General features: G+C 39.0%; 1 protein-coding gene across 1 annotated transcript in view; it reads left to right on the forward strand.

Annotated features, from left to right (window-relative positions):
• NKAIN3 (Na+/K+ transporting ATPase interacting 3) overlaps positions 1–10,889 on the forward strand; it is a 361,396-nt gene extending 350,507 nt beyond the window's left edge. The window contains exon 6 of the mRNA XM_018568104.1: positions 10,444–10,889. Within this exon, the coding sequence (XP_018423606.1) occupies positions 10,444–10,457 (14 nt within the window). The 3' untranslated portion in view covers positions 10,458–10,889. The remainder of the gene's footprint in view (positions 1–10,443) is intronic.
• The last annotated feature ends 15,129 nt before the right edge of the window (positions 10,890–26,018 follow it).

Here is a 26,018-nt window from a genome sequence, read left to right on the forward strand (position 1 = left end):
ACAGAGTTTTGGGTGTACAGGTCTGTCTGCACAGACAGGACACATAAGAAAATGTACCCCAGCAGGCCCAATAAGCCCTATAGCAGCCACATGAGCTGCTCTGGCAAACAGCATTTGTTTCTATGATTCATAATATGTTGTATTTCGTGTAGTTGTAATCCTGTTCATATGTATCTCAGTTGGTTAATAGGATTGTGCCAATTAAAAATTCAATGTAAAGCAAAGTCCTGCTTATTACCCTTTATTTAACCAGTTGTTGCTTTCTTTATTTTGTTTGTTTTCTAACTTTTAGCTTTTAATTATTTATTACTTTATTTCTGTCTACTCATGCAGTACAGATGCATATTCCAATACAGATCTTTTCAGCACAAAAGCCATTAATCTTTTAGAACATCCAAACGTGCTATTTGCCATGCTTTCACTAATATAAAGTCATTATCAAACTGAGACAACTCATTATACGTTTAAACAACAAGTGACAATTGCAGCATCTTGGTACTGTTGTAATATAGTACTGCCCATAATAACATCTTTTTCTGAGGTATAAAAAAAACAGTTTTTAAGTGAATTCACACATCACACCCAGTTAGATGAAATTGAATGCATTGCTCTTGCAAAAAGCAACTGTCAATCTGCTTGGCCAGACCGAAGCGATTCACCCTCAAATATTAGCTTAATCTGTGTTGTGTCACGTTTGATGGATTCCACCCTTTCCTTCACATTAGTTACCTGACTCATTGGTACTCTGCTACAATATAAATTTTAAACACAATTCAGTTATTCTATAGTAAAGAAGCTGGCATACAATAAGGTCCTTGAGAAGTTTAAGAAGCAGATTGTTTCTTACTCAACCATTTCACCTTCGTCTTGCCTCAGCTCTCAGCACCAATTCATAATCGCCGATAGCTATGTTTACACACTCACTGCTCTTCAGGTGCTAAAATCTTTTCAAAAGAAAGTAGGAAATGAGCACCAGAGTATCTTAGCTTGAGTTCCTGGCCCTTTCTTGCAGCAGCATTTTCTCAAAAGGCAATCAAGGGTATGGGGCCACCTGACTATTGACTACGTATTCTAAAACCAAAGCATGCCCCACAGTCATATTTCCAGAAGAAGCCACCATCAGGATGAAAACACCGAATAGATTGCTTGCATGATATCCCTGCCCAGGGATTGTTATATAGTTGTTAGAAAAAACTGTATTAAGAATACACTGTATTAAAGAAGCCAGTTCCCTGGCTGTCATATTGATCCAACAGTCTCAGAACTTCCTAGGTCAGTGACTTGGAACAAATATCAAAAGTAAGAGTTCTTACTTTACTCTGATTTTGCATACTTGTTTCAGCTCAGTGGCTCTATTTATTGAGCCAGATACAGACAGGCAATTGGCATTTTTAGAAGAAGGCCACCATATGTCACTCAGTAAAGGTTTGCTTTTGGGTCAGGGACTTAGTTAATCTTTAAGCAACTTTGCCCAGTTACAATTTCATACAGTACAGTAATAACCAGTCTGACCATAACCAGTATCATCCCTGTATACTGGTGGAAATAAATTGCAATAATCTGGTGCCAACGGTCATACCTTTTGAATAGAATATACATATTATCTTCTGGACAGTGTGAAGTATGTCCACAAAGTTATCTGCAATTTTAAATTAGTGCTGGTTACTGAGGCAAGAGCTGGCTTTCCATATTATGATGTCAGTGAACATGTTATGCTCTAGATTGCTTCAAAAGTCCCTGAACTCAGGGAACTGCCACTAAAAAGTTGGTGGTTGGCACTGTTCTATTAAACCTCTCTGTTTCTGTATTGGCCAGTGAGCGTGCCCATTACATTGGTCCATCAATACAGAATCTTGGGAAGCAGGAGGCAATAAGGAAGTGCCAACAAATATAACCAACATGTAGTAGAAATTGGTATTTACATATAAGAGCACCCTAAAGGTAGGGGATTTTGAGACTCTGTACAACGGATGCTGATGCTACTTTATATGGTCACATACTCTATATTGCCAAAAGTATTGGGCTACTCCTCCAAATCCTCCATGGTCACAGGTGTATAAAATTAAGCATCTAGGCATGCAGACGCTTCTACAAACATTTGTGGAAGAATGGATCACTCTCAGGAGCTCAGTGAATTCAAGCGTGGTACCGTGATAGGTTGCCACCTGTGCAATAAGTCCATCCGTGAAATTCCCTTGCTACTAAATATTCCACGGTCAACTGTTAGTGGTATTATCACAAAGTGGAAGCAACTGGGAACAACAGCAACTCAACCACGAAGTGGTAGGCCACGTAAAATGACAGAGAGCAGTCAGCACATGCTGAAGCACACAGTGCGCAGAAGTTGCCAACTGTTTACAGAGTCAATAGCTACAGACCTCCAAACATCATGTGGCCTTCAGATTGGCACAACAACAGTGCATACAGAGCTTCATGGAATGGTTTACCATGTCATTAGCAGTAGCTGTCTCAGCAAACAATGTGCCTCCTTTCTTCTAAAATTTACAGCCATCTTTACCATTTTCAGTATGGTTAGAAACACCTTTTGACAAGAAAATGACACATTTTGTCAGCTACATTCTGGATGTGCTCGTGAGGAACTTTTTTGAACATCCTGAGCTTCCAACAGGTTTGCTCAGGATGACTATTAATTGTGCAAAACCATCACAGCAACTTTACTCATGACATGCATGAACAATGCCTTTAACATTAACAACACAGTGGGTTATTAATCTATAACATGGTTTTTTTTCAGTAGAAATTATGCTATGGCAGAGCAAGATTCTTCACTACAGTGTTTCAAATGCAACTCACTGGCACCTCCACAACAGCTTCCCAGATAGGTAGCACAGGTTTCAGAGCCACGTGCCTAACAGTGTGTTTGACGCTACGTGTCTCCTCCCTCATGTACAGGGCCATAGCTTTATCACTGCTTTGCTAGTGCCTCTCTAGTCCAGATAACAAATCCATCATCTGTCCAAACCTCACAGGTGGAAGTTAAAGTGGATAGCAAACCACCTGTCTTTCACTAAACCACATAGGGGGAAGTTAATGATTCCAACCTTTAAGGCACAAGATCTTGTTGACTTCAATCCAAGTTCCCTTTGCGTTCTGCTAATTCTCTGATCATTGACAGACTCTGCATTCCCATTGTTAACTATTTCCCTTCTGAAGTACCTGTTTTACTCTAGAAAGGTCCTCTTTTCTAATTGGAATGGATTAAATGGTGTCCACATAATGGTTTTCTTAAAAAACATCAACTCGTTTACTGTGACAATTCTCTTCAGCAGAACAAACATCATATGTTTGTGCACTCTCTCCTAGGGCACTTACTTTGCACTGCACTTTCTCCTTCTCCTTCCCCCATCAGAGAGCCAGCAGTACTATCCTCCCCCATGGCTAGGGGCACTGAAAACTGACCACATGAGGAGAGTTTTTAACGAGATGTTGCTTCCTGCACAGACAGGACTCCTCCTCCTCCCACTATCCCAGTGTCCTTCCATTTGATTGGAGAATCATTTTTCTCCAGTCAAAAGCTGTTGGTATGCAACACTAAATCAGAGCAAACAAACCTATTAAAATCCTCCTAACATATATAGGAGTTTACATAAATTATACTGTATGTGCTATGATTTATACGTTTCAAATAAAATCTTACAAAGAAAACAACATAAAAAACAACAGGTTCTAACCTGGCCATAAATATAGATCAGGCTCAAATTCAGAAAGCTCAGGTTTGGTCATGCATCATAATTGTGTGCACAGCAGTAGAAATCATCATGGTCATTGTACCTGCTTAATATGTTAGCAGATATTCAGATGTTTGAGTCATTGTTGCCAATAACTGGCAAATGATATCTAAAATGACTCAGATAATTGAAAAGTGTATGAGCAGGTTTTTAAAAAATGCACAACAGATTCACATATCTATAGAAACAAGAATTAACTACATTGTTTGATGCTATGAAATTCATGGTTGGCACAGACTGATATGAGTTTGGAACCAATCATTCAACTATATATTCCGCTGTCACTGATATGATCGTAAAAGACAACAATTGCCTAGTTGTATTACAGCTGACAAAGTTAAATCTGCACAGAAATCACATAGAATTTGTATGGCAACAAGACTGCACATTACTTTAGATTGGACAACTGCCAAATGTTCTTTGCAGGCAGTAGAAACAAGAATAAACACCATATGTCATATGGAATACCTCATGGCAGCTATGCAAGATATTCTGTATACTTCCACCATACCTAGATGTATAGTTTTATTCTACTCATATCTAAAACCAACTGCACTGGTACTTCTCTGCCATCCAATTATTCAGTTACTGCCATTTTCACTTTTCAGAGTAATTTGATTATGGCTATTGGTGATGATTGTATTGCTTATGCATATACTGTATTGTGCAATTGGAAGTTTAATAATAATGATAGCTAAAACATGCTAAAATTAATTTAAAGGCCAACCAATATTGTTTGCTTGGAAATATATATTGTTTATTTTCCTATATTTCACAGAAAATCTTTCTTTAAAGACAAATTTAAATCCATAACAAAACCACACCATTGCTCTGGTTTAGCAACAGTAGTGGACCATGACTGTTTAATGTGAGTGGGCACGATCACTTCTAGTTTTCACCAGGGGCATATGAGACAGGGTGACAGCTGCATTTGTCATTTATCAGGCTTCTTTGACTAAAGTTGGGCTCACAGCCCCATGTTATTGAAAATAATAATAGTTCATAGTTTCATACTATTAATATTTAGAACTTGCAGTGCTGAGAGATCCCGTTTCCATGCGATCATTGTCAATCCATTTATGCATTTAGTAGGAACCATTGTGGTTGTACTGTTTTCTTTGTAATGGCAATACTTTTTCTATAAATAGACTTTTTTTGCTAACCTCTGTCTGTTAACTGTTAAGTGAATGTGTCTGATCATATTTGAAATGGTTGTTACATTTTCTTGGTATTCAGTAAAGACTTACATTCTTTGATAAATCATAACCCATAAAAACCCAAATCTTCTAACTTGGGTTTTAGGTTTTCTACTAAATCCATGGAATTGTGCAATATAGTATTATGACACCTCATTGCTACACTACTGACTCATCGAAGCCAGGTCACACATTGACATTGAAAAGCAAAAAAGGGGGTTTATTTCTACTTGGGATAATAAATGTAACAATAACAGGAATCATAAGAATTTGTTAGTAGATTTCAGTATATTAGCTTAGCTGATTGAATTTCATGGCAGGTTTTCAATATTTTATTATGTTTTAAATGGAAGTATACAGAGCCCAGTGAAATATCCTTTTCTGGTCCCTTGTTTCTTTCGATTGTAGCTCACTTCTAGATGAAAGGCTGAAAAATTGCAAGAAGTTATTATAGCTCCCCTACAGTTTTCATGCTAGAAGATGTATCTGGTACCACAGGCAAAACAAATTCCTCAAGTGAATTAATAAATCAGTAAAAGTCCTTCATAGCGTAATGTCCTAAAACAAGTGCATAAATCTGAGCAGACATGAGTAGGGGTTCTTCCCAGCTATAGTTCTGTATAGAACAGAACTTCTCTTCACAGTAGCTTAATTAATAGGAAGCGTATATTCATTATCTGCTGTGTTATTTCTCTGCACTTGAGAACAAATACAAAGTACAGTTGCAAATATATTCTGATTAGCTGTGTGTTAACGTTCCATTTCTGTTTAGAGCAATCCATTACCTATACACCAGCAGATCTCTCACCATAGTAGCCAGTGTGGTACTGGTTTGTATACCCTTCCTGACTTAGGCAGACAGTTGGTCCATTTACTGGCATATTTGGAGCAATTAAACTCGCTGCACGTGTCTTTAATAAACATAGAAGGCATCAGGCAGCAGTTCATCAAATGCATATGCCCCTTGTGCACAGCTTCCTATTAACACCAATGATTAGCTGCCTGTCCTAAATTAAAGTGACACTAATCTCAGAAGTTAAATCTTAAAAATGCATTCAAGTACCTTAAAGGATAATTAAAGCCCCCTTTTTTTTTTGCATATATCTACTGCTAGCAAGCAGTAGATATATGCAAAAAGTGTTTTAAAAAAACCCCGCTTTGAAAAGGGTTAATACTTACTTGTGTCTTCCCCGCGCGCTCCCGTTCAAAAATGTGAAAATTCTTGGGAGGCCGCAAAGCATCCTGGGGCGGGCGCATGCGCAGATCACATTTTCGGCCGGGATGCGAGGAGAGACACAAGGTAAGTCTATGGACGGCGTGCACCCGCATGCAGACACCGTGGGACAGGAAGTACCAGCAAGCTCAGAGGAGTCCGCGCTGGATCGGAGACCCACCGCAACGCTGGAGGGACAGATGAAAAGGTGCTGACATTAACATTGGGGGAGGGAAAAACATTTTTTACTTTAACTATTTAACTATGTCACTTTAACTATTAACAAAAATGTATCTTATCTGTGTATCACTCAGCTGTAGATCCTCAAATCATCTCTGAATTGGTGCCGACACTGTCCTTCCTTCTGGAGGTGGCTACTTTTGTTACCAATGGCCATGAGCAGGGCCGGCCTTAGGGGTGTGCGAGCAGTGCAGCCGCACAGGGCGCCATGGCAACAAGGGCGCCGTGCGGCCAATGAGGATCTACAACCTAGGATCTACAACTTACTAAGAAGTGATATACCTTCCAACACATGAAAAGCTATAGGCATATTTCCTGCAGATTTTGCCCCTGAAAATACAGAGGCTATAGATTTATATCACCATTTGTATAGATATGCCACAGAGAGTTCAGCAAATGCATGAGCTGTAGAGAAATGCGCTAATTTAGCATTTCTCTACATCCATCCTTACGGACTACTAGTACTGCATATTTTTAAAGCACATTAATGAATACTGGAGCAGACAGAATCTGGAGCAGTTGCCCATGGCAACCAATCAGTATCCACCTTTCATTTTCAAACCTTACCTGAACAAACTGAAAAGAGAAGCTGATTGGTTGCCATAGGCAACTGCTCCAGATTCTTCTGCTCCAGTTTTGATAAATTCCCCCTTTACATTCAGGGCAGGACAGTGACTTAGTGGTTAACTCTTCTGTCTTACATTACTGCAGTCCTTGGTTTTAATCCTGGCCAAGACACTACCTGCATGGAGTTTCTGTGTGCTCCCAATGCTTGTGTGTGTTTCATCCCACACTCCAATGACATGAGGGTAGGTTAATTGGCTCCTGTCTAAAAAAGTATCCCTAGTATTATTTTCTATTGAGCATGCACAAGATGGCTGTCCCAACATTAATTTGATACGTATGTGAAGTCCCAAGGCAGAAAAGCACTAATTAAATGAATACTTTTTAAGGAATGCACCATTTTACCTTGAACATAGCCGGAACATGAACACAGATAGAGCATGAGACTTTTTAGTGGCATTTAAGACTGATCTGAGAAACACTGATGCACATTAAGGTGAAGGTGACATACAACCTGATTATGTGGGCCTAACATTTTTATGCATGAGGCCCTCTGTCTTTAGCTCTAGTAGAGATCAATCAGTATTTTTTTTTAAATACAACAAGACTATTCACTGCTGGCCTCTTAAAATTGCTTCAAGATAAATCACAAATTCAATTGCATCTGAGTTTAAGGTTAAAAAAAAGTACTAATAAGGTCATATAGTGCATTTAAAGTGTTTTTCACCATCCTTCGTGATGTCCTTGATGCTGATGTGACTGGAGATGTAATTCTGCCCTGCACCATGCTCAGGTTTGAGACCTCTTAATCTGCTGATTAAGAACTGGCTCCACCCCACAAGCCCTTTAGTCCCCAACCAATATGGCGGTACCCAGTGTACCAGGTGGTAAAAGTCACCTGCTGTACTAGGTGGTCAGAGTTGTAACGTCGGAGGTACAGACATCCTTTGAACACCTTCTTCTACAAGCTGGTTGCTAGTGCATACTGTCTCTTGTATTGAAAGTATCTGCTTTCAAATGTAGTGCTCTGCTTGATGTAGTCTTTAACACCTGATGCTAAAATTAAAATGATTCTAGGTTATCACACGTTTAAATTAGCAGCTAAAACTATTAGCCTAATAAGTTTACATGTTGTTAAAACTGCATAATTTGTTTCTTCTGCTTGCTGGATACCCCATTCAAATGGATTATTGAATTTACTGCTGATTTGTTGAAGCTGAGCTCCAGACAAGAAGCACAAATTAATGCAGCTCTGTGATTATGAATACATCGCCTCTTGCTGTCTACTATACAGTCTGTACAGAAGAGCTCAAAGAGGGGGTGGGAGAAGCAACACAAAGGGGGTGATTTACTAACCTAAACACACGCACGCACCAGGTGCGTGTGATTTTCACACAGCAAAACGTATTTATCAACCAAAAAGTCTCTAAAAGCATATTTGCACTAATGCCATATAAGGAAAAATCATGCACATGATGCATATATAATGCTGCTTCACAGTTTAGACAAAAATGGTTAGCTCATGCATTTACATTCCTGCATTCATCAACGCAAGCAACACAACATAGAGCTAATTTACACAACATCACCTTGCAATTCATGCAAGGCTTTGCACAACACACCTGCTGGGTGTGTACACACTACAAAGGTGTTTAGATTCCACCCATAGATCATGCTGGGAGGGAACACACTACAGAGGTGTATACATGTTCGTGGTGTGTTTATAAGGTTAGTAAATCAACCCCAAAGAGTCAATGAGGTGTGCTGCAGTGCAAAGAAAGAGAGAGATTAGTTCATCAGTGTGCTGCTTTTCCACTCACTGACCAGTCACAGGGTGGGGTGGTAAGAGGACCTGTAAGTAAAAGCAAAACTGCCCCCTCCCCTCCCTGCTAGACAGGACTGTGCTGTTGAGAGGACTGTGCAACTCTCATAACTGGATAGACACAAATACAATTTTTTTGGCAAGGAAACCTGCTTTCAAATATGTATTTAATCTGTTTATTTAGCAGTTTTCCTGGAGTTCATCTTTAAATTATTCAAGGAAGCCAGTGTGTGTGCGTGCTTGTGTGTGTGTGTGTGTGTGTGTGTTTGGGGGGGGGGGGGGGTTACATCGCCCCCCACGAAAAAAACTCCACTGTGGCAGTTACAGCCCTGCACCTGCATCACAGCACAGGCTTAATTCTCTATAAATTACTATAATGGCAATTTTGGAGGACAGGCAACACCAGTACCTTTGGGGTTATATGTACAAATCATACTCAAAACATCACTCAGCAAACCAACATCAATAAAACCTCCTACAGTAGCAGATGAAAACACATAGGGGTGAATGCTGTTCGCACAGCATTCTCACCCCTAGAAGAAGCCAAGGAGCGTAGAAGTTTCCTAAGCTCTTGAATGCATCTAGTGACAGGAATGCTGTGCGAACAACATCTGTCCAGCTATACACTGGGCACAACGTTTATACATATACAGCCCAATAATCTTTTTGCTTTAAAGTGTAACTCTACTTTTTCATAACAAATTGTTTATTGATTTTCAGTAGAAAAGAAGCAGGTATTTTACACACAACAACGTAGTAGGAAAATATCAGTTACACATCGTAATATATACATAAGATGTGAATGCAGGCCTATGCATTACATAGATATTTGGTGTAAAACCTTAAGAGAGGAAGGAAAGGAAAGAAGGAATGTCTGGTAGATGGTCCATCGGGGAAATAGTATCAATGGAGATTGGGGGTTAGTATTAAGGGTCCATAAGCAATGTTTTGGGGATGGTCGTCTTATCCTTTGGGGATAACTCTACTTTTTTGAGAAATAATTAATCCCCTGTGAGATGTACATTGCAGTGATTTAATAAACTACTTGTTTCTTTGAAGAAAAAGCAGTTTGTTCCATCTTAGATTGTAAACCCTCACAGGCAGGGCCCCCCTTACCATCTTGTCTTGAATTGTATTGTAATTATAATGTCTTCCTTATATTGTAAAGTGCAGCACAAACTGTTGGAGCTATATAAATCCTATATAATAATAATAGTATGTCCTTTGCAAACTGATCCCTGAATAGGAGGGTCTGCGTTCATTATAATCAGCTGGTGGACTTTCTGTGCTGTAATAAGGAAAGTTGTAGCGTTGGTATCCCTTTAGTTGTAATGAATTCGTAGGGAGTATCTCACCAAAAATAAATCCCTATTGCAAGGGATGCCTAAAATGTGACATATCTTAGTGGAGACTTCTTGGGAAATCAGTCAACCAATCACAGAAGCAGAAAAGGTCCCCATATTGCATTCATTTTTTTTAACAGTTGTAGAAAATGACAGCAGATGCAGTTTTGAATGTGAAGGTAATTTTTATTAACGTTAAATTATAAAATGGTTTGCGCAGTAATTATTCATAATACATTAATTTTTTAGATTTTTTCATTTATTTTAAAGTGAAGTTTGCATTTAACATAGACAATTTTTTCTTTATTTTTATCAGGTCGGCATAAATAAAACTTCAGAAAACCATCCAATAAGATTCTGCAATATTAAAGAAACGACTACACAAGTAAAGGCACCGTGGACAAATTGTTAACAGTTTTTCATAGTTTGTGGGAACATTTTATGCAGGAGACTGACTTTGAATATGACAACTCTTACTGTCTTTAATAAGTGAATTCTGTTTTGAAGTATCATTTCAGTTCAACGGACAGTCGGAAACACTTGTACATTTTCTTTCTATTGTTCTTTTATAACATGTAGCATGAAACAATTGGAAATGTGTTTTTGGTATGAATGGCCGGGTGTTCCTTTCTCTGCAGACATACAAATACAATGTGAAACAAGAGTGTATTCAATTTAATATTATTTCTGATTTTTGACATGAAGGAAGATGTATGCTTCCAGAATGTAAAACAAATCAAAGTAAAAATCTAGTGTACTGTACAAAGACAACTGCGCAGAGTATACATACAATTATCTGTGTGCAGAATCAAGTGGTGAGTTTTATTTTTTACACAGGTAAATATGTTGGCTTTTAATAATTTATCACCTGTGAAATATACATATCTGTAGATAATAAAACAATTTAAAATTCACCAGGCTTTCACATTTTCTTCTGTTGTGTGGAGATAATTATATACAATTATTCCTGGAAAATATCTACACTACAAAAGATAAGCTGCTGCTATAGCGAATATTTGAAAAAATAGGCGGCACATGTCAAAACAATCTATGGTACACTGCTGTGTGATATAAATAGCATTAACTTTGCACTTTAAAAATATATATATATATATTTGTCACACACAAATAAAAAAATATACATAGCACAACAAACTGTCCCGTTTTCAGCTTGCCCTGGTTTTAGAAAATGTGCAACAGTATAATATCAACTGATGTATATTTACAATACATACAATAGAGCAGTTTTTCTAGATTCTAATCTCTAGGAACTAATAACTTAACAGGTTTTCATACTTTTAGGTAGAATAACAATTGTGTTACACAGTAATACCTTAAGCCTAATTGAACCCTAAGGGCCCATTCACACCAGACGCAGTGCATTCTGGCCTGATTCTGGCCAGAACGCACTGCTTTGCATTGCGGCCGGCTCACTTTTTAGTGGGGCAGGAGGGCACCTCTGGCCGAAATACGATCGGCCACACAGGATCGCAAGGCCCATTATGCCTGTGGTCCGATCAAAATGCTGCAAGCACTATTTTGATCGCACCGGACCGCAGGCATAATGTGCCTTGAGACCCCGTGGGGCCAATCGCATTGCTGCCAGAGGGTGTGGCTAAGGTGCCATTCACTTCAATGGACCACCGCGCCCCCTCCTGCCCCACAAAAAAGTGAACCGGCCGCAATGTGAGGCAGTGCGTTCTGAGCAGAATCTTGCTGGAACGCACTGCATCTGGTGTGAACGGGCCCTAAATGAGAAGTATGGGGAGAGTAAAACATACTCTTCCTGCAGCTTAGAACTGGCTTGTAAACCTGCAGCTGTCACACACTGGCTCTACGAGGTAGAGCTGAGCAGTCTCTTCTCTCTACAGAGAGCAAAGGCTGTCAGTCCCTGCTCCCTGCAGGGATTTCCCCCTCCCCTCTCTATTCCTCCAGTGCTTATTGGGGTAACAGAAAGAAGAGCCTATCCCCTGCCAGCAGCTGAATAATGAGAGCCCTGCTCTCTGAGTGAAAGCAGTGGTCTTTCTCAAGAAGTCCAATGCATCCCATACTGAATCAGACCTATAGATATGCAGTCAGTAGAGCTGCAAAGCTCATGCTCCCTACTAATTGGCAAGCTCTGGCTCTGTCTCTGCGGAGAGATTATTGCTTACCCACAAAGAACAAGGGTCTCACTCTGCAGCATTAAAGCAGAACACAGGCTTTTCTACTCAGGCTGTGTCTGCTTTAGAAAGAAAATAAACTGTAAGATATTGAACACCTTTTGTGTTGATGCACCTAGAATGTATTTAGAATTGACTTAAACCGAAGGTTTAATTGGGCTTAAATATAAAACCTGTCAATAGCTGCATTCCATAGTAACGACTTAAAATTTACTTGTGCTTTGGCCATGCAGGACAGAGCAACAGGTTCACTTAAATGCCAGCCCCTACAGCCGCTTATGTACATTTAAAAGAAATACATGTTTAGAATTTCATTAATTGAGGAAACATTTTCCAGGAATGTTTCGAAAACGACTTTATAAATACCCAAATTTACTCTACCTTTTGCTACCTTGCTAATTCACCACTGTGAGCAAAGAGAAATGCACGGTTCTTCCCGGTATGGGGGAGTATATGAAGCACTGCCCTTGCTCCCATGTGACATCAATGGTGCTTGGCAATAGTAGTGAGGCTGGGCCTCGTGCAATGCCAGTTCGCCTGACTTTACCTAAGTGCGCTGTGACTGCCATCCTCTTCTCCCAACCCACAAAGCTGTGAGAAATGCCTGATTGGGTTAGGAGGAGGGGGTGTGGTTACAAATTTTAGTGGGTTTGTGTGAACAGGGTTCACATCAAGCTCATCTGTACTTTGCGTCTGGCCATTCAGGTATCAGAACACAACATGGCTAAAATAAGGAAGAACTCTGACTAGGGTCGACTTAGAGCTTGCACAGAGCCTCTCCTTTTTGCTCCCTTTGCAAACAGAGCAGAAACGGAGCAAAAGAAAGGTAGGTATAAGCAGCTGCGGTGGTCAATTTAAAAGTGAATAAATTATATTAGTCTGCACCAATAAATATAGATCTATAAATTAATAAAGCTGGTGTTTGTGTCCCCATGCACACAGGCAAAGCAAGGCAAAACACTCCCCTGCCCCCTGCCCCCCCCCTCTTCCCGAAGCTAGTAAGATGGAAAGCTTATGGAGACTGTTGTACTGGACAGGAATTGCAGGGAAGCAGAGCTGAGAGAGTTGGAGCCAGCTGTTTAGAAACATAATGGGGGGACCAAAATGTCATGCTAAATAACCTCAGAATTGTATTTTTTTGTAGCACTGTATCATATTTCTTCTGTTTTAAAGTGAACATGTTGTTTTGTTCTGCATAGGCAAAGTACAGGTTCATTTAGAAGCAAATATTTAACATAGATAATTGTATTCCAGTGACACAACCTAAAAGAAGGCGTCTGGAGTTGCCGGCATGAGCTTCGGTTTAGTCTCTAAAATGCCAGGGAGTCCCGAAAACTAAACTGGTTAGTATGCAAATACTAACTTTCACTGCAATTACATGATAGTGTGAGACTGTGGAAGAGCTTTGACTTTGAAGTTGTAAGCAGCCATTACTTGTTGGGTGTCCCAGGTGGCCTTTATGGGGGGCTTCCAGGGTGCTAAGAACACTAAATAAAAACGCATGCAAACGCCTGTAGGCTCCTACACACATTGACCATGCCACCAACTCCACTGTAATAAAGAGAAACTGATGCTCAAAGATACTTGTGTGGCACATTCAGAAGTGTCAATTTCCTTGTCCCCTACTGCACTCAGTGGTTTAGTCCACCACCCCTACACCACTGCTGTATCATGTGGTGATGTCAGGGCCTGGGAAAAGAACCACAGAATGTAGCAGGGGGGCTAAGAATACTTCTGGGAGTGTTAAACTCTAAAGTGTCTTTGGTCAGCATTTTTTTCTTCATTACAATCAGATTTGTGAGCATGGGCAGCAGCAAAGTACCACTGTACCTTTTTTCATCCTTCACTGCATCTCCTCCAGCTTTTAGCCACTTGTTATACACATGCACTCACTCCAGCTTTGGCTGTACATCATCGCTCTGGACCAGCTTCCTGATAGTGACTATGATGAACCATGCCTTTGCAGAGTGCGTTGGCACAGTGACTTGTAGTTACTACAAAGGATGCATATGGCTGGGTAACAAGGCAAGAGCACAATTGAGAGACAGTAACATGTTAAAGCTTATATGAGACTATGGAATTGTGCTCATATTTATTTTAAGCTCTAATAGCAGCAAAATCAGATAAATTGCAGATACAGAGTGAAATGTGGAATTTAAATGAAACCTTTTTTAAAATATATACAGTAATACCTTGGTTTACAAGTAACTTGGTTTGAGAGTGTTTTGCAAGACAAGCAAACATTTCTGAAAAAGTTTGCCTTGATATACAAGCAATGTCTTGCAATAAGAGCAAGATTTTGTAGAAAAGCGCCACCCGAATAAGGCTGTAGCAGTGCGAGCGATGAGTCTGTTTAACGACAATGCAATGTCACATTGGATAGATTCCTTGTTAAGGTTTCACGAAATGAAAAATATTCCATTGAGTTAAGAGATAGCAGTGATTCCGCTAGTGATAGTGAAAGTTGTCCTACACAATAATCCCCCTCTCTCTTGTCCCCCTCACACCGGCCACGAAGGTACCGGTAATCGGCTTATTTTTCTTTATAGTTTGTACAGTATTATATTACAGTACAGTATTGTAATCATTTTTATATGAATATTTTTGGTTTGTGGAACAAATCATCTGAATTTCCATTATATCCTATGAGGAAATTCGCTTTGATATACAAGCGCTTTGGATTACAAGCATGCTTCCGGAACGAATTATGCTCGTAAACCAAGGTATTACTGTACGTCTGATTGTATATAAAAGTCAACATTTGGCTAAATTGAAAAAGGGATCATATATTGCAGTTTACTAATCCATAAATGTGGTGGCTGCATTAGTTTTATTTTTAGCCTTTTTTTACTTAATTTTCCCCTGGTGATACAGCCAGTAACGCACTTCCGGTCTCAGGGTCGCTCTATACTATGGAGGAGCAATGGAGCCATCCTTGTACAGCAGCATTGTCACCCTGTGGAGAGGATAGTATTAGATGCAGTAGCAGATTTAGATAAACTTAACTATCAAATTAAATCTGAATTTCAGCTAATACTTTTTAAGCAGTTGCAGTAATATTTTTTTTCCTTTTAAGGTTAAAGGATTTTTATATAAATTAATAAAAGCTGAGCATTGTAAGCACCCCTGTCAGTGTTAAATGGTTTGTCCCTAACGTCTACATTTGCTGGACAGCTAAAGGAAGTTGAAAAATAACAGATTTTCTGGCCACCAGGTGAAAATAACGGGAAGAAAAGCCTAAAAAGGAAACTAATGCAGCTACCACATTTAGGGATTGATATTAGCTACAATATATTTCATTTATGTTTTTGGGTTTGTATACACTTTAAGGAAATTTGAAGTAATTCATGCACATTTTATTCCTTTGGGTTACAAAGCATTCCTTACTGAAGATTTTGTGAAACTACATGATTTCAGTAGTGTGATAATGTGATTGTAATAAAGCAACACGGAAATGTAGCATTGTGTGTACAAACTGGACAAAAAAAACAGCTTTGATAAAGATGTTGTTAGAGATGCTTTTGCTTCAGCAACTCTTTCTTCTCAGCAACATGTTATTGGATTTTCTCAACCAATCTAAATAATTGATACTTTTGGTATGCTATGCAGTAAATTGACCTGGTAACACAACTTGAAACTTTATGAAGCTGCATTGCCACCTGGTGTCCTGTGTGATCATTACATGTCTGTAGGTCTCCTAACAGAAGCCTGTGACATATATACAGTCAATGTCAGCAAGGCCATTTAGGAAATACAAAACATATGCAGGGCTATATTGAATGTAAGGCACCTGTGCACCAATGCTAAAGATGCCAAGTTTACAGAGAATGTTTTTACAGGGCTATTCACAAAAGGGTGAAGAGTTTGGAGAAGGCAGGAGAAGTGAACAATCTAGGACAACATAGCTGAACTGGAAAATGAGCTGAATTGGAGAGTTTTATCAAATCAGCTATGTTGTCCTAGATTGTTTACTTCTCCTGCCTTCTCCAAATTCTTCACCCTTTTGTGAAAAACCCTGTTAGTGTTTACCATTTGAGCTTAAAGTGAACCTGCACCCAAATTATGCACACTAAAGTATTTATATAAAGTGAACAAACAGTAAAAGCACTTGAAAACAAGCTCTCATCCATCTCTGTATCTCTAAGCATTGTGAGAAAATTAATTTAAAAAGTTCACTACACACACACTGTTTTCTTATGAGAACAGAATCTTGGCAGGCCAACCTTCTACATGCCTCCCAACTTTCTGCTGAGAAAGAAGCACACTATTACTTCCCCTTAAGGTCTCGTTCACACCTAGGTGTATTGCATATGCGAGTCTGTCGCGCGACCGCCGCACGTTTTTTTACCGCGATTCGCGTTAAAAAAGTTGCGCGACCGTTGCACGTTTCCGAAGGCTACTTGGCTGTATCCCAATGGAAACGCGCAACCAAACGGCCCAAAGTAGTACCTGTACCTTTTCAGGCGTGGCCCGTTTTGTAGCGCGTTAGGGACGGGCGGAAATACGCCAAGGTGGGAACGAGACCATTGAATACAATGGGATTTATATTTTTGAGCGTTTTGTAGAGCGTTCGTCGAGCGTAGAACGCGCTACAAAACGTTCAGGTGTGAACGAGGGCTTATACTGGATTTAAAAATAACAAACAAGATAATTAATAGATAAGATAAAGGTTTTTTAAGGTTTTATAATATCACTTTTGGTAGTTAAATAGAACTTTTTTTTATAGACATCTGTTCATCAGACCAAAAAGAAAGGCAACTGAGGAGGAAAGAGAGACAGAAGGACTTGGTTTTAAAATGAGGGCCAGTCCCTCCAATTGAGGGACAGGTGGAAGGTATGTTTCTAATATATACAACTAGCAGGTATTTCTAAACTGTTAGATATCAGCTTGAACCTGACTTTAGAATCTTTGCTGCAATTCTTGAAGATCTTTGACAACTAATGACTTAGGGATGGCTTACTCACTTCAAGTCCCAGGACATATAGAGAGTAGTGATGACACAAACCTATCCAAAAATAAAAAAATATTGATTTTGATACACATTTTAATCTTGTTTTCCATCTTTTTTTTTCTGGACATTGGCCACCTCCAGATATTTTGTGATACATTCATCAGCAGAACTAATGAGGGAAGATTTACAAGAGATTCTGGGATTTAAAAAAAAAACCTCAGAAATCTAATGTTGCATAATTGTTTGCATTCCATTCTAAAGTTAGTCCTTTGGACATTGTTGAATGAATTCCTTTTCTTTTTCAAGGGATACCAAGGCATTACATACAGATAACAAAGAAAAAATATAAGCTGTGGCAATTGTTCCCTTTTTGTGTCCTTGTTCCTCCCTAACCAAAAACTTGCTGGTCTCTGAGGTCAATAAGAGAAAATATTTAATAGTATTTCAGCCATGATTTTCAACAGGATCTTATCGTCTTGATTCAATAGCAAAGTCATTTGGGTTTCCCTTGCTTCAGGATAAATCAGAAGGCAATATTTTACTTTTCTCAAAGGTTTGCTTAAATGTATTTTGCAATACTGCATTAATTTTCTTTCCTAAAACTTTAAAAAATGTGGGACAAATCCATTGCAGAGTTTTCTCTCTGGGTAAGCTTTGAAGCGCTGAAATAATTTCTAGAACAAGAAATTGTTCTACTATTGTGCTCAAACTCTTTGCAAACAATTTGTGGAATGATCATCGCAATTCAAAAAGGAGTCAATCATTAGCAACACCTTCTCATAAGAAATATAAAGGCCATGGGAAATTGCGGTAATTCCTAATTGCTTGAAAACCTTTTCTACCTAGCTATTGCTTGCACTAGTGGGTACTGTTGGTGCTTCTGATGATATTAAATAACAATTTCCCCATCTTACTACACTTAAAATGTTCATATGATTTAACATTAATCCAGCTTGTATTATGCTAGGATAAAACAGCTGCTCTGTGCTCCATGTAAATATTTGTATTTGTCTTAGAGGAATGCTTTGATTGTAAGTTGTAATATTAAGACTGTATTTGGCACTGTTATTAACAATGTTTTTATAATAATATGAAAAGGATATTATACTGTATAACCTCATATAACTAATCTCAGGCATCCCAGAATATCAAAGTATCGGCATCCAATATTTTATTTATTGTTCATAATTTCTAGGGATGTTCAAATACCAAGTATTGTACTCAGTACAAGTACAAGTACAGATACTTTTCCAGCTCCAAGACTAGACTAGAGAAAAAAATCAAAAGTTAGGACGCAGCTGTCATTTTTAAGGAGCATACGGAGCTCCTGGGTTTTGTGCATCCTTGTTTTAATGTATGATTTTTTTTAAATATAAATACATATAAGGGATGCACAGATACCATTTCTTCAAGTACAAGTACTGATACTTGTCCAAATACTCACAGATACAAGTATTGATACATTTTTGTTTATTGTCATGTGACAGTTTTTCTAAAACAATACAGACTAATGATTTCAGGACAGTGGTGGGGCGCCAGAGCCAAGTCCCAGCTGCAACCGCTGCAACCCTGGTAGTTCTCGTGAAAATGTCGAGTATCTGAACTGGTATCTGAACATCTCTAATAATTTCCCAAGAGTTTATTAAAAGGTTTAGAAGCTGAACCCCAAAAATCCAGTACATTTCCAGAAAAAAAGAATCCCTGCACTTGCAGGTATATAGTTCTATAATTGCAGGCGCACGATCTGAGTGCCATTTAATAAATGTCTATTACACTTGTGGCTGCAACTAAATGAGTGAAAACAAATAAAGAAATCAAGCCTTGAATAGGCATGGATATGACAGTAATATGTACAGTATATGTATATGATTTCTTGTTAGTGTGAAGCAATCTCTAAACATCTATAAACCAACACTTTGCCAAACCAAAATGGATGACTTATCTGATTAAAGCATCTAGCAACCGGGAGTTAAACAAGTGGCTGAAGAACTGGTGTAAAAATGAGGGGTGTGGGTTCATAGAGAACTGGACTGATTTTTAATTCGGTTACCAGCTCTACAGCAGGGACAGACTGCACCTAAATGAGGAGGGTTCAGCTCTGTTGGGGAAAAAATGGTAAGAAGGTCGGAGGAACGATTAAATTAGGATTTAGTGGGGAGGGATCAAAAAAGACCTTGCCAGACAGTGAGCAATGATCAGAGAAGTGACAGAGCACAGAGGTGGGGGAATAGGAGTAAGAGGAGTGAAAGGGAACCATAACAGATTTGAGGGAACCTACATTACCCAAGTCCAATACTGAGAGTCTGGCTGAAGCATATAGCAGTACAATAGTGAGCAATAATAAAAAACTAAACCCTTACAAAAAACGGAAATGCATGTTCACAAATGCTAGAAGTCTGGCTAAAAAAATGGAAGAGCTAAAACTTTTACTACTTGAGGAGGACTATGACTTTGTGGAAATAACAATAATAAAACGTATTTGATGGCACACATGACTGGACTACGCATATATATATATATATAGAGTACAATTTATTTCAGAAGGACAGGGAAGAAAGAAGAGAGGGAGGGGTATGCATGCACTGTATGTCAGGAAAACTCTGGCAATAAATGTGTACAATATCATCACTAACGAGATGGCTGGAGATAAAATAATCAATAAAAATGGTAAGTTATTGATGGGTATATGCTATAGGCCCTTACTATAAAGGATGAGGAGGAGTTTCAACTACTCTCTCAGATAAAGATGGTGGGGGACATCAATAATCCTAATATTGATCAGGCAGGTGGAACTGCCCTCTCAACAAAGGCCTGTCACTTCTTCAATTTTCCACACAATAATTTCATAGGTCACGTGGTGGAATCACCAACTAGAAATAATGTTCTGTTGGACTTAATCATTTTGAATCATACAGAGCTAATCACAGATGTGGATATAAGCAACAACTTGGGTAACAGTGTTCATAGGGTAATAATGTTCACAGTCTTTTCCAGGAGGCATGTTGGTATGACAAATACCCTAAACTTGGTAAATTCCCCCCTGTATGTTCTTATACAAGGTTAAAGACTGAGAAGAATTGTATGTTAATGAGAAGAAGCTCAGTCTGTCCCTCAGTTTGTCCCTCTACTTTGACTTTCAGACTGCTTAGAGTAGCTTAGAATCTGCACAAAGGCTTTCATCATTGAAATATCTAAAAGGTAAGAAATATTAAACAAATCTGACAAATATGAAAATATAATTTTTAAAGCTTGTGAATTGAGCCTTATGTGTGAAGTACAGAAGACTCCCAATCCACGCAGATGCTAAACAGGTAAGATTTAGTGGGATGGCTGACCACATTTATGAATGCAGTCATAGAGAAACTGCTTTAATGGCCAACTTACAGAAAAAGCTAGTATGTGACAGATTTATCATTCTCATGTTACAGGAGCATCTTGTAAAGATCTATATTCCACTTGTTCAGCCAAGTGTATGAGCAGTTTAAATATAGGGATTCTCTCCTTGTCCCAGGTATTATTAATTGTAGTACATAAAACATACTGTAACTAGTTTTATTTTACATCCTTCCTTATCCTCCTGCTCTCAAAAACAGTTGTATGAAGTTAAACAGCTTGTCTTTACCCATGGATGATCTCTAAACATACATCTGTTATTGTTGATATATGAAAAATGTGCTTTGGCTTGATATTATTTATCTTCCAAAATTTGGACTATTAATTGTAAGGCAGGCCTTCACTCACATTTAGCCATGCGGTCATCATAACCCTCCCTATTGCACATCTGGAGCTTTTTTGGAGCAAGCGCCTTTTTCAGCCAATACTTGCTCCCTCTTCCTCATTCCTAGGCAAGGATGATGCATAGTCCTTGGCCAGACCCCCACCCCCCCTACCTGCATCCTCCTGGGATACACATTACACATCCCAGAAGGTGAATTTCATGCATACACAGTAGGTGGCTGGCAGTGAGTGATCAGGAAGTCACAGCCAGCTCCTGAATCCAAGATGGTGGTGCGGGAACAAAAACAGCAGGGAAGACGTTTGGGTTCTAATACACACTGAATTGTGAACACACTGGTCTGGTCTGGCAAGCGGGACAATCTCAAGGTTTGATGTATATGATGTGTCGTTTTTAATGTAATATATTGCTGGTCTTCCTAGTAATATTGTTTTTCATTTGTGATTTAAAATAAAGAGTTAATATTTTAAACGAACAAGATGCTGTATGAGTACCATTAAAGTCTGATAGGGTTCTACAGAACTTTTCTTTATAAATTCCCAAATGTTGCAATTTCGGATGTGTACTTTTTTTTATTCCATTTGGGGCAGAATATTGATGTTCTTATAATTATAATAACAAAATTATTGACACATAAAGAGTATCATAATGTGGAAATGATTTTATAAGTCAGTGGTTCTTTTTCTCTTTGTATACATTTTTTTAAGCAAGTGCTTTAACTTTTCTGTATTTTGTAGTGCACTGCCCATTGAGACTAGTCAGCAGGCAGACATTCTAATGTAGAGCCTGCTGTATATCCATCTCCGGTGAGGGCTCAGTCATGTCAAGATAGTCTGGAGCATAAAAGCTGTTTGGAAAGGCCAGCCACAAGAGTACTCTCTGTACCTGTAAATGAATACAACTACCAAATAATTATTTCGACTGTATATGCTCTTCAGTAAGTGTCCTGAGAGTTGTACACATCAATAAGTGTCTATTTCCAGTGACAGAACAGCTCTCAGAGCAGCGGAGCCATTAAAAGGATGGGCCCGTAGACACAGCTTGCTGTATCTAAGGTTATCACCCTGCCAATGAGCTGGGATTCAACTTGTGGCTAGAATTCTGCAGGTTGGAGGAACATAGGGAAAATGATTTGCAAAGATTTCTATAACAAGTTTAATGTAATACCTTTGTTGTTATCCCAAATAGGTTAAAATTTAAAGTAAGATCTATAAAACCAGGAATTGCTAAGACAGCCCATAAAACAGTTGCTGGTTATTTTTCCCGAGCTTGTTCTATATGAAGAAGAGTATGCTCTCTGGCCAACCCCAAGAGGCAATACTCTAGTTTCAGTTTATAAAAAGAAAATAAAAAGTGCTTTAACAGCTCCTAAAGTTAAACTTAACCAAATATGAACTTCACATTCTTATGTACTGTATAGTTAACTTTTTTCTCATGGTGTAGAAGGATTAGAACACCTGTGAAAGTTATTACTGCCCGAGTCTCCATTGGGAAGATTTACCCCTCTATTTGTACTGGCGACTATTGTCACCAATACAGAAAGTGATATGAAATCCAAAATTTTAGAGTTGTCACTGGAACAGAATGTGAGGGTATATTTTCAAATGGGGCACATGTTCCGAAGAAATTCTAAGAGCAGAATTTTCCTCACATTGTAGATCTTTCCAATGGAACACATACAACAAAAACAAAAAAAAGGTGGTTATTCACAAAGTAGCCGAAGGATCCACCCGTAGCTTCGGCTGATCCTTTGGCTCTCTTCGGCTGCTGGAGCCCTTCGAAACCGAAGGGTTGTTGTATGGGCTATTTACTATAGCCCATACAACAGCCGAAGGCGGCCGAGCGGCTCAGCCGAGCCGAAGGCATTTGCTCGACTAAGCCAAAGTGTCAGCCGAAGCGGGGCAAACGGCCTGCCAAAGGCCGGGCCTTTTGCTCCGCAAATGACAGCTGGGTTGAGCCAGCCGTGATCTCATGGCTGGCTCCGCCCAGTTGTAATGACAGATCAGTGTCCCCAAATGACCCGGCGGACGCTGAACTGTCATTAAACAATAACAGTGATGTCACGGCCGGCTTCGCCCAGTTGTTATTCATTGGCCAGGAACAGCTAGAAGACTTTAGAAGGTGTCGGCCAATAGGAACCAGTTGGGCAGAGCTTGCTATCACTGCTGCTCCGCCCAATTGATTTTTTTAGTATTATTTTTTTCTTTTTTTTAAATTCTTTCTTTTTTTATTTAACTATTTATTTACATTTTAAAAATCTTTTTTTCCACATTTTGTTTCTCCATTGATTTGCTATTCTGCTTGGTACCACGGAGGTACCAGAATAGCCGAGCTGAATGCCACTCGGCAGCTTTCGGCTATTCAATCACTGCTGTTCGGCCCCTATGTGAATAGAGCATGTTCGGCTGACCGAAGTGCAGCCAAAGGCTGAGTCGTAATGAATAGACAAACGTTGTTTGGCTCACTTCACTTCGGCTGGGTTATTCACTTGGCTGCCTGCGGTAGCTTTGTGAATAGCCCCCTAATAATCGGGTTTTGGCTATCCATAACAGTCTAAATACATTTACAGCACTGTTGGGGAATTTTGAACATGGCTTCAGTCAGGCTACAGGCCTGGTGTTTACGGTCTTGTTCCCCTCAGCTCCTCCAGTCTTGTAGAAAGGTAGTAAGCAAGCATGTGTGAACATGTGAAATACACAGTTTGTTATGCTGAACAAGTAAGACAGACTCTGGGAAACTCTGGGTTATCTTGCTTGTTATGACTAAATAATGAGACCTGTCTCCTGGAAATTCACAAGAGTTTGAATGTCTACAGGGTTGCACAGGTGGTTTGGCTGGTGTTAATGAGGGGTATATGAAATGTTATCTGCAAAAATGATCAAAATTGTATAAATACAGTATATTCTTGAAATTTCAACAATCTAGCCTTTTCCTCTTTGACAGTAAAGTGTTATGTATATACTGTACATGAAATAAACTTGGATTATGTTTTCAATGCACTCAGAGGCCTGGGTTCCTCAGCACAATGACAAAGGCCACAACTTGAAAACTGTATTGTAAAACACTTAGTTAGCTTAGTGAATAGACTCCTAAGAAACATATGCCTTCTGCTCGACTGAGCCACTCGGCTAAGTTCGGGAGCTGTACAGGCTATTGTGAATAGCCCGTAAAGCAGCCTGGGGCCGAAGCTAGCAGAAGGATCGGCCGAAGCTACGGCTAGATCCTTCGGCTGCTTCGTGAATAGACCCCTTAGTCCCTTAATTCACACCTAGGTGTTTTGTCGCTCAAAGGTAAGCGTGAGAAAATGCTTTGAGAAAAGGAATCTCGTTTGCTTGTCTTGAGCGCAATAAAGCACTCAAGACAAGGAATCCCATTCATTTCTATGGCCCATGTTCACACCTGAGCATCCATAATACAGATACAGTTATGAGAATACAAGTGTGTTCACTATAGTGGGCCTGGTGAATAGTGGGTAGGTGAACTTGTTGCTTTGTCTCATATGGGCAAAGTACAATTTTACTTTACATTCAGTAAAATTCTACTATTGCATATAGCTGACCTAGGGGGGATTTTTTTACTGACAGCCCCTTGGCTAAAAAAAAAAAATTAACTGTCAGCATCCGGACCGAAAACGCATCAAAAACGCACTGCATCAGCAGCTCCACGTTTGCTGATCAGGACCTGATCTCATGTGAACAGGCCCTAAGTCCTAGCTAAATAATAAATAACTCAAAAACATCCACTAGATGGCGCTTTGTGACATAACCATATCAGATCGTCAACAGTCATAGCTTTGAGAACAGAACTCGCAAGATGGGACCACTGCAGGAAAATCTGCATCAGTGTAAAAAAACATATGCATACATAAATACAAACCTGAAAAATGTATCCCCGAGAGGTGCAGTGATTACAGGTTACCTTTATGATAATGTACATTTATAGTACGTGGGTTCCTGAAGAAGCTGCAGATCGATATGATACTCGTAGGTTTTCTTGTACCTGGGTTCTTTTATTTGTATAGGGGATATTTAAACTAGTACAATGTATGCATTAGGTATGCAAGGTATTCCATTACAGTTTAGGTATTAAATGTAAGAGATTATTAGCCTGATTTACTAAAGGAGTTGAGAATCTTGACACAATGATTTTGTGTCCACACTTATTTACTGACATTCCTTGCCACTTATGGTGCATAATGAACATATGTACTTAAGACTTTGGTCTTTAAGTAAGTGTTTTTCTTCTGGGATTTCCTACCTTGGATACATATTTAAATTTTTATTCGTTTTTATGTACAGTATATAATGTTTAGTGTTCATACTATATGTCCGAGGAATTGTTGTTGGGGCATGGTTTTAATTGTTTTTCTGAGTTAAGGTAATGTTTTAAGTGTCTTAGCACACATATATACATATATATTGAAATTTAACTAAAAATGTGCAGCTTTTCAGGAACTCAGTCCACATAGGCAATTACATTTCAGGGTTCTGGACCACTTGTATTCATCAACAGATACCTTTTACATAAGTCTAAACATGGTCTAAAAGGTAAACTAAGCCTAACATTTTGCCCTAAGTTGTACTGTGATCTTAAAAATGTTTAACAATAAGTGCAAATATGATCCAGACCTACTTCCTCTTGGCTGGATCATGACACACAGTGATGTCAGTCTAGCACTGTTAACATGCAAACAGGTGCATAAAGAACCTAGGGTCAGGTTTCTTTCCTTGCAATTGAAACAGTTATATCCCCTTCCTTGCTATGCAGTGTGGTAGGATGTGCAAGTCATAAAAGTGGTTGAGCCAAAGGGTGAATAGTAAAAATATGGATTTCAGAGGCCATAGGTTTGATTTAAGTATACCCTGTGATTGAATAAAAGCACAAATTTGTTGCAGGAATTTAAAAGGAAAAATAGCCTAAAAACAAAAAACACAAGTCAGACTGAAGTGTCAAGTCAGCATTTAATTGTTATGGCCCCTTCCAGGAATGGGGAAAAAAATGAAAGAAGAATAGCAGACACACAGGATTCTCCGCACATTGC

This window comes from Nanorana parkeri, unplaced genomic scaffold (genome assembly GCF_000935625.1).
Source record: "Nanorana parkeri isolate BGI_ZX_2015 unplaced genomic scaffold, ASM93562v1 scaffold1137, whole genome shotgun sequence".
Lineage (NCBI taxonomy): Eukaryota > Metazoa > Chordata > Amphibia > Anura > Dicroglossidae > Nanorana > Nanorana parkeri.